At 43.6% G+C, this 19,821-nt stretch overlaps 1 protein-coding gene across 2 annotated transcripts in view; it reads left to right on the top strand.

The window, feature by feature from the left end:
• Nucleotides 1-19,821, top strand: part of POU6F2 (POU class 6 homeobox 2) — a 490,143-nt gene that overhangs the window by 433,627 nt on the left and 36,695 nt on the right. For both annotated transcript variants that reach the window (XM_047695942.1, XM_047695944.1), the window contains one exon: nt 4,233-4,370. In XM_047695942.1, coding sequence (XP_047551898.1) covers nt 4,233-4,370 — 138 coding nt within the window. The remainder of the gene's footprint in view (nt 1-4,232; nt 4,371-19,821) is intronic.

Here is a 19,821-nt window from a genome sequence, read left to right as displayed (position 1 = left end):
GGTCTGTTGTGAACAACCCGGCCTCAGAGTCAGAACTGTGCCTTCCCTCTAAATTTCTCTATAAATAACCAACTACAGGAAGCCCAAGATAAGCAGGTAATGTCAGGTTTTCAGTACTTCTTTTCGATGTCCTCCAGTCCGAAATATTTTCAGGGGGCAGATTTGTCTTTTTTAACTCACGAAACTCACCTCACCTAATAATCGTGTTAGTTAGCTAATAGCTTCCTTGAAGCTACTCTTTACAATAAGTCAAATAGGGGCGCCTGAGTGGCTCAGTCGGTTAAGCAGCTGCCTTTAGCTCTGGTCATGATCCCAGCATCCTGGGATCGAGTCCCACATCAGGCTCCTTGTTCAGAGGAGAATCTGCCTCTACCTGCCACTCTGCCGACTTGTGCGTACTCTCTCTCTCTCTCTGTCAAATAAATGAATAAACTCTTTTAAAAAAATAAGTCAAATAAAATCAGAGAATACAGTTAAAATATCAAAATAGAGAATGCAGTTGCCTGCATCCCCATTATTTCCAAAGGGAGAAGATTTTTGTAAAGGTGAGTCCTAATTCTGACATACTGATGAGTTCAAAACCCTCCTGCACCATATGAACCGTGAGAATGATAGTGAGCATGTATTCAGAACGTGATAAATGTCAAGTATTATTCTAAAACTTTTGTCCGTATTAGCTCATTTCATCCTCATGGTAATTCTGTGGCTGGTACCGTCTTTATACTCCTTTTACCCATGAGACAATGAGACCTGATTTGCTAAAAGTCACAAGCCAACGCAGTCTGGTTTCAGAGGCGATGCCCACCCCTCCCCCAGTAAAAATTATTTTTAAAAATTTCCCTGTTATGTTACTCTCTAATATTGTGGGGGAGGCAGGGAACTATCTCAAGAAGTTAGTTTTTCCATTAGAAGGTATTTAGACTATCTGTGAATTATACAGCTAAAGCTTGATGCATTCGCGGTCCAGATTCCGTTTGGAGGCAGCATGAGAGCTCGAGCGCTCTGCTCCCGCTTGCTTGGGGGCGTCCACATTTATAAACAAGCCTGCCCCGGAATTCAGCCTGACTTTTGAGTCGGTCTGTGGAAAAGTCAAGTATGCAATACAATCGGACTTCATCAGGGCCATCCTTTAGCTGCTTAGGTACATCGGCAATGAAAGATCTGAAGGCATAAACTTGGCAGTGACTTCAAAATATCCAGTCATTCCTAGAATGTTGACTTGCTCATTATGTACATTTATTGTGCCCGGGCTCCTCGCTGTCCAAATCTACTCTGAGCCTCCAATCAAGGAGAAGGACTGATAGGAACACTGCTAATATGACATGACTGGGGACAATACAGAGTGACGTGACCCGAGGTGATGAAGGAAACACTTATGGTTTCCCGACCATTCCCTCCCCCTCTCTGCCACAAATCTCGAAGCATATTACATCCCTGCCTTGGCAGTCACAGACAGAAAAGCCCAAAGATATTTACAGAGCTGCATCCGTCAACACCACCAATGGTCCACCTGAAAGGCTGTCAGCGTGCAGACTGACTCGTCCGGGCTGTCTCTCTGCACCACACCCCCCTGCCTTCAGCTCTAGCTGTACTTCCGGGGGGCAGGGGGGCATCTCCCCAGAGCCCCTACGCCTTTCGCAAAGACCTAGGGATGGGGACAGGAAAGAAGAGAGTCACCGAGTTGGCTCTTGTTCCAGTAAGAGGGAAAGGCAGCAAAGAGGGGGGAACTAAGACCAGGATAGAGAGGAAAGAAACATTAAAAATCAACAAGATCCTTGCGTTTGCGGTTGCTTTGGCAACCTTCCAGAACAGGGCAAGGATACCTGTTCCTGCTCCCATGACAAGGAGGCTTAAGTAGCTACTTTGTTTCATATTCAGAACCATAATTCATTCTTTGTAGAACGCCTGAATTTACAGCAAATATATGGGACTACAGCGGAACATACACTCAAATCCTAAATGTAAGGAATTCTCCTAGGACACCACTGTCTCCAGAGAGTAATTCCCTAATTTCCTATTTTGAATTTCTGATTGACCTAGATGTTAGGGAAATGTCTTACAACTTCTGAAAATATTTTCTCTTCATTAAGGAGGAATCACTGTCTCTCTTCTTCAGAAAACATTCTGCACATACCGATTTAAATTTTGCACCCAAAATTCCTGCACAAAAGGGCATATTCGACACAAACACCAAGCAGCACATGATTTCATTTTTCTCCGAGATTGAGAAGCTTATTTGGAGATCTCTCTGAACCTGGGGAATTTCATTGTGATTTTAACTTGTATGGCATAAAAGAAGAGTAAACATAGCATATGGCATATGAGCCGAGATAGTATGCCTCTAGGCAGGATCTGTCCGGGCAGTTTGGGGAAGGTATTCCCAAAGATCTTCTCACTTCATCAGTGGGGAAAAAAAAAAAAAAAAAAAAAGGTACACAGTACAAACACTCTCACCTAAGGTAGTCAATCCGTAAATAGGGAGGGTTCCACTTACCATCCACCATTATTTGCCTCATCTACACTATAAACATCGAAAGTCAAGAACACAGCCAACCTGAATTTTAAATCCCATGGTGGTAATCTGGGATGAGACAGGGTTTCTTTGAGGCTGATGAATGAGAATTTTTTTTCTCCTTAAAAAGAAAATCATTCCTGTCTTTTAGGAGAGAGATAAAGGCAAAAGACACATAAAGTAATGAGCTTAAAATGGATTTTTCACTTCTTTAAAAAAAAAAAAATGCGCTAGGTCAATGGGATTTTCTGTAGAACTAGTTACGTGAAATTCAGTTATAGATGAATAAAGAAACCAGAGAGATAAGGATATCACATTAATGAAAAAAGAATTGTTAAATTCCTGTCCCTTTTGATGTTTCCCCTGACAATTAGTTTTCCCATCCTCATCAGATGATATAAAACTCTAGGCAAATTTCCAGAGGAGGTAAGCAATAAGATACAATTTGAGGGAAAGAGGGAATGAGGAAAAGAAAGAAATAAGAAAGACTAAGAGAATTGAGAAAGTAAAGAAGAAAGTGGAAGAAAAGCTTCTGGGACCTGAATTAAGTATGGCATTAATTTTTTTCCCACCAAGTCTTAGTCTTGGCAGGCTTCTTCTAAAATGCAGGAATTTCATGGATGTGGGAACTGGTGATGGAAAATGCATTATTATACACAACAATCGTTGTACTTGAGAGGAACTATATGGGAAAAAATAACACCCTAGAATAAATACAAATGAAATTCATGTATCAAAACCAATACTGTGAAAATAGTTTAAATGTTTCTTGAATTTATATCTAGTCATTAACCTAAATGCAGATTTTAGTTCAAGCTACACTTCTGCCTCATGGTCAGAAGGCCTGAAAACCTGTGGCGTGGAAAATTGGCAGGATAAAGAATATTGAATTGGTCTCCATGGAAAAACGGGTTTTGGCAGCTATACCCTGCTCCTCGAGTGGGTCCCCCCACCCAAGTCAAATTCTCCTCCCTATTTCACCCGGGTCCCAGGATAGAGACCCAGGCAAGGCCACATACTAGTCCAACGGCAAGCAGCTAGGCTTCAACTTGGCCGATCACCAAAGGACCTTCCTCATTGGCCTTGAATCCCATGGTTGGCATGAGCCACCCCTCCCCCCAAGTCACAACCCTGGACTCGCTCTCTGAGAACACAGAGGTTAGAGGTTTCCATTGCTACTGACTTTGGTTTCCTTCTTCCTTGGAGAAGAAGGTGGGGTGAGGCACCTGCCTTTCACCATGGGGAGCGACTCACAAATGAAAATGATAAATTCATTTGCAGAATCCCTAACATCTGTTCCTCCCCTCCACTTCTACTCCCAACCTACGTGAATCCACATTCCGTCTGCTGGCCTCAAGGAAAGGAGACCTTTTCCCAGAGTTTTAGGTAGGCTAGAGGACACAATCCAGGGACTTCTCCAAAATTGTTCATCCACCTGGCAAGACCCTGACAGCCCCCCAAACAACCCCAGGGTCCACCTCCTTCTCTCCTGGGGCTCCACTAAGCAGCCCAGGGTCGGTGGAGCCTGTTTTCTTCCCCGCCTCATGGCCAACCTCCCCAAGAGCCCACAGCTTGTTCAGCAGGCTCCCTCCGGGAGGTTCCGGGCCCTTTGCATGAACCAGTTGGAGGGGGACCGTCCTTCCCCCACGTGAATGTCGTATGGTGTGCTGTGCCTGTGCCTCTCTTGGTGGTTTCACCCTGATCTTTTCTCTCTTTGCAGCTGGTTAATAATCCACTAGCAAGTCAGGCTGCTGCAGCAGCCGCCATGGGCTCCATAGCAAGTTCACAAGCCTTTGGCAATGCTCTCTCCAGTCTTCAGGGGGTCACGGGTCAACTAGTTACTAATGCACAAGGACAGGTGAGTGGGAGATGGGAACAAGAGTGAATTTTTATGGCAGATTGAACTCGGAAAGGAAATGAATTTCTTTTGCATGACAATGATATGTAACCGCATCCATTCGAGGCAAATAAATAATGTTTACTAGCAACGTCAAGAATAGGAGAAGGGTTGGGAGGTGTTTCTATATTTTAGAAGCAAGATTTTTTTTTTCCTTCCCCAAGAATGGCTAAGTTTTCGTTTGTTCTTATTTCTGTACAATGGCTCGTGTTCTGACCTTAACTGAAGGAAAACACTTTCCATGACAGGGCATTCTTTTTTTCTTTTTCTTTTTTTTAAAGGTAATTTTTAAAATAAAAATTCAGTTTTCCTCTTTTATTCATTCATTCATTTTAAACTTGGACAGCGGGGGGAAACTGGGACGTTTCCTTTCCCAATTGCTCTAAGATTTCTAAAGTAGCCGTAAGCAAGCCAGGTTCTGAATGTGTGGGGACGTGATGGGAAGGACCAGTGCATTCTTGGGAGAGCAGCAAAGGGAAGGGGTGAGGGTCTCTTCTTCTGGAAGCCAGGCTGGGTCGGGTATGTCTAAAGGCTTGCTTCAGTCAGCCAGGGCCAGGGCCGGCAAACCCTCCTCGTGTCATAGGCAGCATGCTGGTCCCTTTACGCCCCTCATGCGCCCGCCTCATGGTCCCGAGGACACTGACAGAGCTTCAGATGACGGGGCTCCCCCTTTAAGACCTCAGTAAACCTAAAAGCTGCAGGGAAAGCAAACCAAAGTTAAAGCTGAGGGTATCAGAAGCGCCCTCCACTCAAAGTCTCGACATTGACCCTCAGTGGATAGAGCACCTTGACCTCAAGTGTGGCCACTTCTGAGGGTGGGAGCCCAAGGTGGAAGCAGCTTGCATGCTCTCAGGATTTTCCCTCCCAGACTTATTTACTCAGCAGTGAGTTTACGGATCCCTGCTTGGCCTGCTCTGTGAAGAACAGGAATGGTGACGTCTTGCACCCTGTTTTTATTTTACATAAAGAGTAAACAGAGATGCATTATAAGCTAAACCGTCTCAATCTACGTCCCAGGGAAAAAAAAGCTGACCTTGGTATATTTCCTGGGCGGGTGCGGGATTGTCCCGTCAGAACCCCGAGGGCTGAACGATGGAGCTTGTCAAAGAGCAGCCCCAGGTAATGAATCATCTTATCACAGGTGCACACCACACATATTAAAGGAGGGTTGTATGAACACCGTGCCCTCCACAGTCACCTCTCAATGTCGGCTTTAACCCTTGTTCCAATCCCTTTTCATCAAAGGATCATTTTATGCAGCCGGCTCTAAATGGAGGCTCTCAAAAGCCTATTAAGATTTCTGGAGGGATGGGGTTTTGGCATGGAGGAAAAGTTGGTTATAATATCTGTAATTCATACTCCGATCGGGTCGGTCCTGGAAGCTGCTTCCCAGAGTTCTGCCCAAAATAGAACACCCCGATTCATTCCTGCCAGCAGCTGGCCCTTGAGATGGAGATTTTACGAGTTCCAGATAGAAAGCATATCCACTGATGTGTATTTCCCCCTGATTTTTCCGGTACCAGAGTCCAAGGAAAATGTCCCACTCTGCCCCACCACTTGTGAGTTTGTGATGGAGAAAATGCTTTATTGCTGAGAAGGAATTATTAGGAGTTTATTCTTCCCGTGATTTAATGGCGGGTCATCTTGCCAGTTACAAATCCATCCCCTTCTCAGGGGCTTGAGTTACAGCCTTTCCACTCCGTTTGGCTTTTGCCAGCTCCCACCCCCAGGGATGGTTCTCCCTCCCTGGAGGACCCACAGGGAAATGAGCTTCCCATTAAAGGCTTGATGGGCACTCTGCATATATCGAATAAGGGTTGGTTCTAATTGTAAAATTCTTCTGTCCTAGAAACTATGCTGTAATAGTTGATTTGATATGGCGTACAAACCTCCTAAAGTGAAAAAAAAAAAAAACCACATCACAGAGGAATCGATACTGCCCACTCGTGAAGTCTTGTCTGAGAGTTTTAGAAACATACCCTGGGGTGTCATGTACTCCTCCCAGTGCTGGAAAAGACCGAGGTACTCAGTTTCCAAAGCTAATGAATTGGCCACGTTCCCGTAGTGCTCTGTGTGTGTGTGTGTTTGTGTGTGTGTCTGTGTGTGCGTGTGTCTGTGTGTGTTTTTTAAAAAATTTATAATATAAACACATTCATCTTTCCAGAGAAAAGTGCATGCTTTGTACCTCTTGGCATAAAGATACTTGTTTGAACCTCATGAAGTGGTGAGATTACAACAAAAAAGAAGGGCAAACATTATTTGGGTTGTGTGTGTGTGTGTGTGTGTGTTCCTTACCCTTTATTAATGCAGTACAAAAAATAAGACTGCATTGGAATCAGGTTCATATAATTAGCCTTGCTCAAAAACCCATGTAAATGAGAATTACTTCACCCAGCCCATTTTCAATTCCTTAAAAATCTCCACAGAGCTTTACCAGAGAAGGTACAAAGAGAAAACTCTTAATATATTTATAGATCCTTTCATTTGAGTTCTTGACATCAACTATTTTTTTACATTTGAAAGTCTGTGCAGAAGTCATAACATTAAAATCTACACCTAGGTTTGGAAAGCTTGTTTTACTCTGCTGATAATTTGGGGAGGTCGGGGCTGCAGAGAAGGCACCGGTGGGGGGGTCCCCTGAAACTTGCTCCCTCCTGCTAAGATTCTCTCTCTTGGCTACTTGGAAACGGAGACGGTTTTACCCAGGAAAAGAACCCTGACTAATTTCAGACCTGCCTGGAATAGGGTTCAAGCTCTACCTGTTTCTAAATTTGGACCTTGGGGCAATCAGTGATTTAATCTTTCTAAACCAGAGCCTCATCCTCAAAGTTTAAGACAACCTCGGTGAGGAGGCCCAGGGCCATGGACCATGGTTTCTGGGCAAAAGGCTCTCGGTCTTCCTGCAGAGAAGGACAGATGCCCACCCCACGCGGGGAGGGAGACATGCCCCCATCTCAACCGGGAGAAAGCGCCCCTTTATCGGGGACTTGCCGTTTTTGTCTCCTTATCTTGGAATCTGAATGTTTCCATTTACAGGTTTTCAATGAATTTAAAGGGATGGGAAATCTCCATATATTAAAGGACTTTAGTTTTTTAGTTCCTTTTTTTTCCCCCTAACCAGTTCAGTCATTCTTTTCCCCTTCTGCCTCTGCCATCCATTTATGGTTAATTCAGAAGTCATGCACTATTCCAAAGAGTGATTCGTTTTCACAGAAACACTATATTCCGAAGTCACAAAGCAATATCGTACCCCATTTTTAAAAAATGGTATCATACCCACCTTCACTCTGAGGTGAAAAGGTAGCAAGTGTCCTATTGGTAATTCATAATCTTGGAATGTGTAATGACTATCACACATCTGAGAAGAACATTCTCGTTCCCTTTGCTTCCTAAATCAGGAACTCCTGTGAGTGTGGAAGCCAGACAAGGGAATGGGCACTAGCAAGACACATGTTTGAATCCCAGGTCAGCCAATAACTAACTAGCTCTGACCTCAAGCAAGTTACGTGAGCTCTCTGGGTTTCAGTTTCACTATGAAATAAAGATAATAAAATCGAAGTCCCTAGATTCTGAAGATTAAGTGGGGTCAGTTGTGTAAGAAGCCTATCATAGTTCTGGAGTATATAGTTAAAGACTCAGTAATAATTAGCGGCTGCAGAAATTATCAATATCATCATCATCATCATCATCATCATGGTTTAGAGTTCGGTCTAGCATTTTCTGGAAACCTCTCTTTGGTTTGGATATATAGGAAGAGGCAGTACAGCACACAGGCAAAACGAATGGGCTCTGGAACCAGGCAGCCATTCATCGGCGGTGAGACCGCAGGTTGACTTAATTCTCTCGTGCCTTAATTTCCTCATCTGAAAAGTGGGGATAAGGGGCACCTAGGTGCCTCAGTCAGTTAAGCATCTGCCTTCGGCTCTGCTCATGATCTCAGGGTCCTGGGATCGAGCTCTGCGTCAGGCTCCACACTAGGCAAGGAATCTGCTTCTCCCTCTCCCTCTGACCCTGCCCCTCCCCCCGGTCATGTGGGTTCTCTCTCTCGAATAAATAAATAAGTAAACTTAAAAAAGAAAAATGTGGAGAAGAAGGGAACCATCTTCTAGGATTAAATAGTTCAGCCAGTGGTCAGGCACATAGACATCATTCAATAAGGCTAACACTCAGTATATGCTGTTATTATTAATTAAGATGCTATGTGTTTTCAGTTCACACTGTGCACACAAACCCCACTGTGTGTGCAAGGAGTTTGAAAATGTGAGAATCTTAGCAGGAGAACATTAAATTATTTTAAGGAAATTTTAGCCTTACCCCAGATAGTGCAGTAGGGATGTGTGTGTGTGTGTGTGTGTGTGTGTGTGTGTGTTAACACTCGTACAGTGGGTATACTCAGGATTTGGCAAGTAGATTTACCATCGATTTGTTCAGCTATAGAACTGGCTTCCCTATTGCCCCTGGCAATATCTCCTTATTGGCATTATTGCAGAAAAGTAAAAGCAAATGAAATTTCATTTTATCCTGGGGCTAAGAAAAGCATTTTACATTTTAACTGAAGCTCAGAATGTTTCCTGATGAAATTAGTTCTCGACCGCTGTGAAATTTTCTTAAGTGGCAACAAGTCAAACCAAAGTCCTTCCCAACCATCCTTAAAGAAACAGTCGAGTAAAAAAAAAAAAAAAAAAATCAACAAAACAACATTACTTTTTTTAATCTTTTTATTATTTTTATTTTTTAAAATATTTTATTTATTTATTTGACAGAGAGAAAGAACACAGGCAGGGGGTACCGCAGAGGATGGGGGAGAAGCAGACTCCCCACTGAGCGGGAGCCTGATGCAAGGGTTCGATCCAGGACCCCAAGATGATGATTTGAGCCGAAGGCAGACACTTAATGGACTAGCCACCTGGGCGCCCTTATTTTTTTTAATGTATAAAAAGGAGAAAAATTTAAAGGACCTACCCTTTCACTTCATGAGTCAAGAATACACACAGCATTATATGAATAAACAGTAGTTGAGCAGAGCTGCTTTGGCAAGACAGAAGGATTTGCAGTAGGGAGGTGCTGCCATCTAAAAGGACCACAGGTCATGCTCAAAGAAAAGCAATCTCCCAATTCCAGTAGTAGCCTCTGCAATGTAGCTTAGAAAGTACACCCTTGACTGTGCAAAACCATGGACGGTGAGTTGCCTCTATTCATGGCAGCCCTGGGCTGGAGAAGGCCAAGGCAGGAACACCGCCAAGGCAGGAACACCACCAGCCCCGCGTCTGTACACATCAATTGGGAGACCATCCTAATACCATAACTTTCAAATATGTGAAAAATACATGTCTTAGAATTGAAGAATTCTAAGTTGGGACATTCCTCTGAATTATAATCCTCAAAGGCTGAAGAGCATCTCTAGAAGGGAGTAGAGCAGCTTGAATGCCAGGCTTTGAAGGAAACAGGTCTGATTGGCACACATTTCTAGCTATGTGGCCTTGGATAAGTTACAGAGCTCGTCTGGGCCCCTATCTCCTCATCAGTGAAGATGGGACTGATAAGAGATCTCACATACTTCACAGGGCGTTAAACATGAGAGAGCAAGCAATGGGCTGAGCACAGTGCCCGATATGTCTTAAGTATTTAATAAAGTATATTGTTATCAATAAATTCATGTTATAGCTATTCTTCTTTAAATGAAAAGCCAGCAAGTGGCCCTGAACTATAGGTGGCTAAAGTAATCCAACACATAATTTAAATGGAAAGAGGAGACTCTTTCAGAGAAAATCACTACAAGATGAACGAAGATGAAGTTATAATAAATGCAAATCTCCACCAGAGAATTGAGATGTAATACATTTATTCAATAAGTGTCCATTGAACCTCTCTGTGGGCTTTATTAGATCTGTACAGGAGAACAAATAAAGCCATAGCTGCCCACCTTTGTAAAACGAATTTCAAACCCTGTGCAAAGGAGATAAAGTGTGTTAACTCGGACAATGTGACTAGAGCAAATGGGGTGCCTCACACACACCCAGCTAAAGCGAGTGGATCAGGAATTTAGGGAGTTTCACACATATTCTTATTGTATTTTATTAAAGATTTTATTTATTGATTTGAAATCGAGAGAGAGTGAACAAGCGTGGGAGTGGGAGAGGTAGGGGCAGAGGAAGAGGGAGAGGCAGACTTCCCGCTGAACAGGGAGCCCAATGCAGGGCTTGATCCCAGGACCCAAGGATTGTGACCTGAGCCAGAGGCAGATGCTAAAAAAATGGAAGCACCCAGGTGCCTCTTATTTTATTTTTTATAATAAAACACATTAGATGTATGAAAAGGTAAATATAATTTTTTACAGGAGCACTTGGGTGGCTCAGTCAGTTAAGCATCTGACTCTTAATTCCAGCTCAGGTCTTGATCTCAAGGTCTTAAGTTCAAGCCCCAAGTGGGCCTCCACATTGGGCATGGAGGCTACTTAAAAAAATAATAATAATAATATTTTACAAAAAAAAAAAAAGTATCCTTCAGAAATGTTAAGTATTAGCATTTTTCCATATAAGCTTTAGTTCTCTTGTTTATTTTTAGAAGAAATAAAACATTACTGATACAGTTGAGGCCTTGACACTTTCTCCTCATGCCCCTCCCCTCCAAGGTGATAGATACTATAACATTGGTAATTCCTTTCATGCAAGTTTTACATCTTTACTAAAAAAAAAAAAAAAGAAAAAGAAAAAAGGTATCTTTCTAAAAAGCTACAAAATCATATGTACAGAATACCACTTTTAATACAAAAAATAGAACATATTGCTTAGACATGTTGCATAACTAAGAATCAAGTATGTTTTGCTGAAAATTCAGAGTAGGTATCTAAAAATTCAGGGTTGGTGTCTGTATATTTTTCCCCAAATATGAACAGAACAATCTATTTAGATAATGGTTTTGGCCATATTTTCTAAACCAAAACTCAAAACAGTCTGACCAAAGATTTTCTTCTCTCACTTGCAAATATCATTCTATGAAGTCTTAAAAGGGTGTAAAAATTCAATCACATGCAGTAGAATACTTATCAAATATGCATTTTGTTAATCACATCTCCAGAGGGAGAGAGAGCGTGCATGTGCAAGGTAGGGAGGGAGACAGAGAATCCCAAGCAGGCTCCAAACCCAGGACCAGCCAGTTGGGGTGGGGAGGGAGGCTTCCGCTCAGGACCCTGAGATCCTGACCTGAGCCTAAACCAAGAATCAGAGGCTCAACCGACTGAGCCACCAGGCGCCCCTTAATAGCATTTTTTAACACTTTTAAAATCGGCTCTTTCCGGAGACTGGGAAATAAATGTTCATGGGGTTAGTAATATTATAAGAATTTTACCCTGGCTTCATCTGAGTAATAAAGATGAAACAGTAACAACAATAAACAACCTCAATCTTTCTACTAACATATCAAATTTCCCCTTCGAGCCCGATTGAGAGCTTTATTTCCTCATTTCAGGAGAGACCATTGCATTAAAGCCCCGTTTCCCTAAGTGTGCGCCTTGGAAATGAATGAGCCCCCCGGGGCGGTGCACGAAGGAGGGTCCCGGCCGGGAGGTGGGGGGGGGGGGGGGGGGCGCGGGCTCCGCCGTGTAGGAGCTCCGCCGGCCCGGGCAGCTGGGCTCCGACGCGCCCCAGACCCCTTTAACTTGTCGGACCCCGCTTTCCCCTAAACTTCCTGTCCACCCCACATTTCGCAGAATGGACCTCTGCAGAGCACGCTTTGGGAAATGCTGCGGGGAGTCATTCGCGTTGGTTCCTGTCTGCGCTTTGGATTGCGAGCTGATGATTCAGTCCGAAAGAGCCCCCTCCCGGCTTTGAGGGCGCGCACATCCCAGAGCACGTTTGCGGGGAGCGGAGACGGGAGGTGGGGGGACGCCGCTCTGACCCCGCGGCTGCGCCGAGAGCGCGCAGGGCCATCGCAGGTCCCCTGGGGACCCGCCGCCCGGATCCTCCGGTCAGGACCGGAGAGGAGGGGGCCGGCTGGTGGAGTGACCCCGGCCCTGGCCCTCGGGTCCTGGGTCCTCGCCCTTTTGAGGAGTGGGCCTCCCTGGATGGTAAACGGCGCTAATGAGCCCTGTTGGCCCTGGGCTCCGCAGTGATTTCGCGGGAGATGGATTTCATGGGAGGCCTTGCATCTGCAGTGGCTCGCCTGCTGACGCGCGGGACGGTAATGGGGTCTCTGAGCTGGTCAACGCCAGCGGCAGGAGCACGCCCTGCCCCTGCCCCTGCCCCTGACAGTGAATGGTTCAGCCCACACCTTGGCTGCCGGGCCAGAGGTCGCCTGTCCCTCCCCACCGTGTGGTTCCTCTTTACAGCCCCCATTTCTGAAATGAGAGGGTTAATCCTATTAATGCCAACACCCCGGAGAGCTGGCCAGTTTGAACTAAAAACGAAGCACCCTCTGAAATCTTTCTTCCCACGCTCCACCCAGTGCAACCTGTCGTGCGCAATTAAAGGAGTGGCCAGAAATACACAATTTAAAAAAAAAAAAAAATCTTGTTTTAGGGGATTTACCCTGTAGATTGAGCCAGAGAGAACCAAGGTCTCTTATCTACAGCAGAACTTTGGATGGTGGTGGCGTTACATTTTTTTCTCCACTGCATTTTTTTTTTCAATTCTTCAACATAATATTTCATTTTCCTGGGAACAGGGAAATGTGTTCTTGTGTAGGCTCCTGAATGGAGAATGGGCACATTCTTTCAGGGTAAATAGGAAAGGGGCCAATTAACTAATGAAACAACCTATTAAGAGCTATAATTCCAAACAGGTAATGGGTTTCGAGGTACTATTCACAGACAGCTCCCTCGGAACTGATCCGACTTCTCGCATCTTTGACTAGCAGCGTTGACATTCCATCCCGACCGCAATGTAGTATCACTAACCCGTGCACATTTAGCTCATTTCAGTGCGCAAAGCTCTAGAACCGTGTTAGTTCTTAGAAGAGCATGCAGTTTGATTACCCCAGCCGTGCACACGAGCAAACTATTGAGATGAAACCTTAAGAAACTGGCAGAACTGAGATCTGAGCCCCAAGTCCAACCTCATCTTCCAGTACCACCATCACTTTCTTGGGTTTAAAGACCTGGGTTCATTTCCTGGATGCTCTGTTAGACAGGACACGGACTCCAGAAACTTCCTCGGTCCATCGGCAAATGGTAACTGTAATTCTCACCCTTTGAACCTCAAAGATTTCTCTTGAAGATATATAAACACACACTTGAAAACTATAAAAAACTGTAAACCTTGCCAAGATAAATATGTTATTTTAATCAGTATTATCACCTTATTATTTTTGCTGATCCGAGGAACCAGAAAAGGAGGGAGTCTCTAAAGCAATGAGATAATCTTGAAAAAAATGACCTTAGGTCTCCACTTTATCTTGTCGAGGGGAATATCAGCCCCAGGGCATCAGGGTCTGGGGGACTGCAGGTCCCCTGCCTGCCAGACAGACAGCTGAGACAGGCTGGAAGAGTGCATGGTGTGTGCTTGATATGGGTGCTCGTCAAAGTGAGCCTTTCAGAGCCACATAGGAAACTCAATGTCAGCGAATCTTGGCTTGGAGGTTTTTGTAGTATCCCTCAGTAAAGTGATTTTGGAATTGAGGAAGCTCCCAGAGTGGCAAGGCACTATACATTTCTATATCCTTACCTTTGGAAGCTGCCTTCTAAGGAAGTAAGCCCTTCCAAAGAAAAAGAGTAATAGCTAATACTGTATTCTGAGTTTAGGAAGTCACTGATAGTAAATTACACCATCAGTTTAAGAACAGCTTTTTTACAATGGAAGAAAATACTACCGCACTAAACAGATACATCAACTGTTAGGGCAACCTGATTTCACAGATATTAAAAATAGAAAAAATGTGGGACTCTTATAATTGAGGAAGTGTATTATTTATTTGATGAATAACCTTAACCAAATACAATATCAAAAAGACTGGGCTGTTGACAATGATTCTCTTTTCAGTAATCACATTTTATAGTAGAAAGTCAGGGATGGAAGTAGAAGCTATTTATGTCTCAGTTTTCACAACTAGAGAATGAAAATTAAACCTGATTTGGGTCTGAGGGTGAGGAAAGAGAGGAAGTACTGAATTTTGACTTAGCATCCCTATATCAATATCAGTTTTTTCAGTGAAAGATTTTTATGGTTAAGCAGAACATTCCTAAAGAGGAGAAAACGTTAAATTCACATGTAAGATGCATTCAACCTCCAAATAAATGTTCACCCAACCGTTTACTACACCAGATGCCCAATGATACACCCAACTTTTTGTTGGCTTGTCAGTTGTTGACATGACACATTCTTCTTAAAGACGTGGGCAACATGTCCTCAACTCACAGGCCAATAAGAGAGAAATGAGAAATAGATCAGAAGTAGGTAGGAATGGAAAAGTCATAATTCAGAACAGTGGGAAGAGCCAGGTTCGAGTTCAAACATACAGAAGGAGGCCTTTGCACAATCCAACCGAATTCAATGCATTCACATAGAACATTGCTCCAAACTGAGAATCAGTTCATCAACTAACCTTTTCCATCTTATAAAAGTAACAATATAAGTAGATCCTGAGATGTCATAAGGTGGGACATTCAAGGTGACAGCAAAGTCGAGATGTGATACAGCTTTGTAACTAGAAGTGAATGCCATCAATCAAGCACCACCCCGGTACACAAAGGAAACACGTTACACACTCCCTACCTCTGACACTTCTCGATAGATATTCACCAGAACACTGTGTCTGAGAGTTAGAGGTGGACAGTAGGAAGGTCTACTTGGTCCCATGGAAGGCGCCCACTGTAAAGAGTACAGGCTTCCAAGTTAGGCACCATCTCCAAGCAGCTCTGCCACCCCAGGCAAGGCAGCTAGTCTAACTCAGCGGCTGTCTTCGCTTCTGTGCACTGACAACAGTCCCTTCCTCTCCGGGTTGTTAGAGGGATTTGTACTAACAGTAATAAAATTCCTAAATTCCTGCCATCTATTGAGCACTTTCTTTTTTTTTTTTTTCTTTAAGATTTTATTTAGTTAGTTAGTTATTTGAGAGTGAGAGAGCACAAGGTGGGGAGGAGCAGCAGAGGGAGAAGGAGAAGCAGGATCCTCGCTGAGCAAGGAGCGCCGTGCGGGACTCAATCCCAGGACGCTGGCATCATGACCTGAGCCAAAGGCAGACGCTCAACTGACTGAGCCACCCAGGTGCCCCTACTGAGCACTTTCTACATAGCAAAGATTTGCTTAGCATCCAATAATATTCTATTATTTCATTTCACCTTTACCCCAACCATGGACAATGCCTTATCCCTATCGTACAGATTAACAAACCTCCAAGATCACCCAGCTGATGGCAGGACACAAGCTCAATTCTTGTCTGCTATCAGTGATCGCTCTTAATCACTGTGATCTGATACGAATTTAAAACTTTCTTATTCACCGATGTATCCCAAGCGGCTAGAATGACCCCGGCCCACAGTAAGCATAAACATAGTAATAAAATCTGTGGAGTGAATGAATAGAGCACTTCATATAAGCTAATACGCTATTCGATAAGCATTGTACAAAAATTCATCATTTCATTTCATTCTCACATTGCTCTTGGCCTAATATCTCTAATTTACAGCTGAGCAAGCACGGGTTCAGAGAAGGGAACCAGCTTCCCATGGCCACACGGTTAGTAAGGGAAAGAGTGTGGATTTGAGGGCAGATCTAGTTTCTTCGAAGCTCGGCTTTCTTCTGAGTGAAACCGCTTTCAGCACCTCGGGAATGAGTGCTTAAGACACAGCCTGCCATACGGCAGCCTTGCCATAAATATCTCGGGCTCCTCACCCGCATATATTTTAATCCACTTAGGGTGGTTGATCTAAAGTAGAGTTGTTAACTATATTGAAGTCTACAGGGAAATGCTTTTAAACACCCAGCATTAAGGTGCCTGATGAAAATGGCATTGTCTGTTTACTTTGTTCAGTTTTTTAAACTACTAACATTTAGGGGCTGCTGTAAGGAGTACAAGTCAGAAAGGATGTTAAATGCTTAACACAGCGGAGTTAGCCAGCAAACTCCGCCCCTGCCGTCTTGTTCCCTTGACCCCGTGCGTCTTGGGACCTACTCCAGCACATGGAGGGCCAGGAGGAGGATTTTGAATCCACTGCCCACACCGTTAGTAACAGGTTAAGCTGGCTGCCTCGCTTTCTCTACAGTGTCAGCAGCAGAAGGCTAGGCAATGTGTACTTTCCCTCTCTATCATGACTACGTGGCTGCTGGACTTCATTTAATCAAAAGGCAGGGGCACAGGAGTATTATTACCTGCTAGGTTCATTTAACTACTGCTGCTTTCCTTGATGCTCTAGAATAAAAAACATGTTCACCTGCCTTCAGTAAATCTTTAGGTGACGTTAGCAAGCTCTCCCAGGCAACCAAAAGGAAGAGATTTAGTGATATGTATAGCTACCAAAACAAAACTCTCTTTTAACCTGACACGGAATTGGAGGATCTCATTGCAAGTTACGGATGGATTTTTAATGTAGGATCTTCTCAGTATCATTGAATTAGAAAGGAACTATTTGCGTTTTTTAATATAAAAGGTGACAACGTTGGGGCACCTGGGTGGCTCAGGTGGTTAAGCTGCTGCCTGCAGCTCAGGTCAGGACCCCAGGGTCCTGGGATCGAGTCCCACATCCGGTCTCTGCTCAGCCGGGAGTCTGCTCCTCCCTATCTCCCTGCCCCTCCCACAGCTTGTGCTCTCTCTCGCTCATGCTCTCTCTCAAATAAATAAAATCCTAAAAGGAACCAAACTTATTCCTGATAAGGCTATACTTCAAAAACAGCTTTTGAAATTAAAAATTCCAAAATTCATTCCATTGGTATAAATTATACATTACTGAGCTTAGAAGAGGACAGTTAAAAAATCATTACAGTGGTGGTTGATTCATTATGATAAATTACATTTTTTCGGACTGCATTAGAGGAACCTGAGTCAGTACACACACACACACATACACACACATAGGGACATTTAAAATAGGAAGCACAAAACCATGAGAAACCATACCAGGACAGGTGCATTGGCCCTTTCAATCACATCCATCGACACCTGCCCGATGGCTGGGGCTAAGGGGGCAGATTGGTCACCTTTGAAAATGAGGTTGCAATTTTATGAGAAAAACTCATCAGCATCATTCTAATGAGTTACCGTCTTTGTTGTGAGAAATGAGAAACTCCGTGGTCTCACCCTAAAGAGTATTAAAAAAAATTACTAAGAGGAAATTGAAAAAGTAATATATGTCGGAGTGATGAGGCAACTTTTTTTCTGATTGAACAGATAGATAAATATGGCAAGCAGTGTCAAAATACATTTAATTTTGCCACAACAATGGATATTCTCTTGACAAAAAGCATATGAATCACCTCAGACTCATGAAACCAGGTAGTAATAAATAGATGCATTTTTTAATGACGCTTGGAGTGGTTTCATTCCCTACTCTTCTTTTTTTTTTTTTTTTAGATGCTTGTTTTCTTGTTTATATTCATTTAAATTCAGCTTTGCAGGCTGGATGCCCTCACAGCACGAGGTAATGCTAAATGTGGGCAGCACTTTTCTTGAGCAATTGCCAAACGTTTCCTTCGCTGGGACCCACTGCTCCAAAGAACCTAGAATGTTGGAGATCACTGGTCCCCAATTTATATTTTTTTGGTTTGTTTGTTTTTTGTGGGTTTTTTGTATTTTTTTGATTTTTTTTTGTTTTTTTGTTTTTGTTTTTGGTTTTGTTTTTAGCTCATTGTTATTGCTTTTTTTTTTCCCCCTCCCATCTGGGAAGAAATATAAAATATACAGTTCATAGGTCCAGAGCTTCATCTAGGGATGTTTACTAAAGCTTCTAAGGACCAAGGCTGAGTCAAACTAAAAGGTGTTCTCCCAAGCAATAAATAACATTAATCTGATTTAGTCACTTAATCTGGCATCGGCAGGCAGAAGCAGAAATACTTCCCCACATTCTAGGTATTTTTTTGCTGGTATTAAAACTTAAACTCTTAGGCAAAGCCATATAAAATCTTACAAAGTTGGTCTGTCTGCAAAATGATGGCTTCACTACAGTGATGATCCTCTTTGGAAGGGAAAAATAATGTTTTTGGAATTCCACAGCGTTAGCGGCAGCAAAGAAAATAAATAGGACTCAGAGTTTAATTTGTAGTCGTTGGGGGAAAAGGGAAAGATGATGAATAACGAATGTTACAGTTCATCCTTAAGAATCTGTCTTTGCTATCTGGTATGTGGAACAACCCTCCGGGCAAATATAGCGACTATTAAAAACGGAAATGTAAAGGCTCTGCAGAGAATTGGAAATTGGGGCATTAGATCATATTTACAAACATTTTCACTCCCTACCATTGAATATCGAGTGAGAAGCCTGGACCACAATGGCTTGAAGGAATTTGCTTTTGTACCAGGCGTCACGCTTGCCCTTGTTATTTATGTATTAACCATGCGCTGAAATATGCATTCCTTAAATTCCAATTCAGATTCTCTATAGGAAAGTTTTGATACGTTCACAGATGAAGAGGGGGGGAACTATGTGACAGCACAGTGACCCAGAGCCCTCGTTTACCACAAAAATGAATTCATACGAGGATCCCTGCAGTGGAATCAAGATGGCAGAGGTCTTGCAACTGGGGTGTGGTCGCTGAGGAAGAATGTCATTCTGTGCAAACCGAGGGGCATTCCCCACCACGGCCCTGTCCTTCCTCATCTCCAGTGGGAAACCAGCAGTTTCTGTTTATGTTCTTGGGGACCAGAGGTCCCAATGGATCTACCTCTACCTAGCCCCCTGATAGCTACCTGATTTCTGCAGGCATCAAATCCAGCTTCTTCTTCCTTTTCTTTTGTTTTTCCCCTCAGTCTCCCAAAATCTAGAACGGTGCCTGGCACCTAGTGGCCTTCTTCAAAGATTAAACAAAGAACTCTGCTACTTTTCAGGAGAAAATAAGGACCTCTTTCAATGATGGGTGAATTCAGCTGTCCAATGACACATGTGAGCATGCAAACAGGCAGTCCTTAAAAAGGGGATCACCTTAAAAAGGGGATCACTCGGGAGATCACCTCAAGCCACTGATCAGTGCAGCTGTTTCCCAGAAGGAGAAAAGAGCCTGTAGCCCTACTCGTCAAGAGCAAGGGCTGGGGCTTTATACAATGGCTGCCATCTCGACCGTCCTGCCTACTAGAAACCTAGGCTGTCTTCTTCACTGGCCAGTTGCTGGTGCCATAGACAGCAAGCTTTGCAGAATGCTCTTGTTGATCCAAAAGAAGGGATTTTCATGAACTCAGATGGCTGGGTGATTTCCCCATCTTCTACAGTAGGAATGAGAGCAGGTGGTATGGCTGGGTGATGGGCACAGAGCAGACCCCAGAAAGGATTTGC

The sequence above is a fragment of the Lutra lutra genome, chromosome 11, assembly GCF_902655055.1.
Source record: "Lutra lutra chromosome 11, mLutLut1.2, whole genome shotgun sequence".
Classification (NCBI taxonomy): Eukaryota; Metazoa; Chordata; class Mammalia; order Carnivora; family Mustelidae; genus Lutra; species Lutra lutra.
The sequence above is the reverse complement of the archived record's forward strand: the minus strand, read 5'-3'. Positions and strand labels throughout refer to the sequence as shown.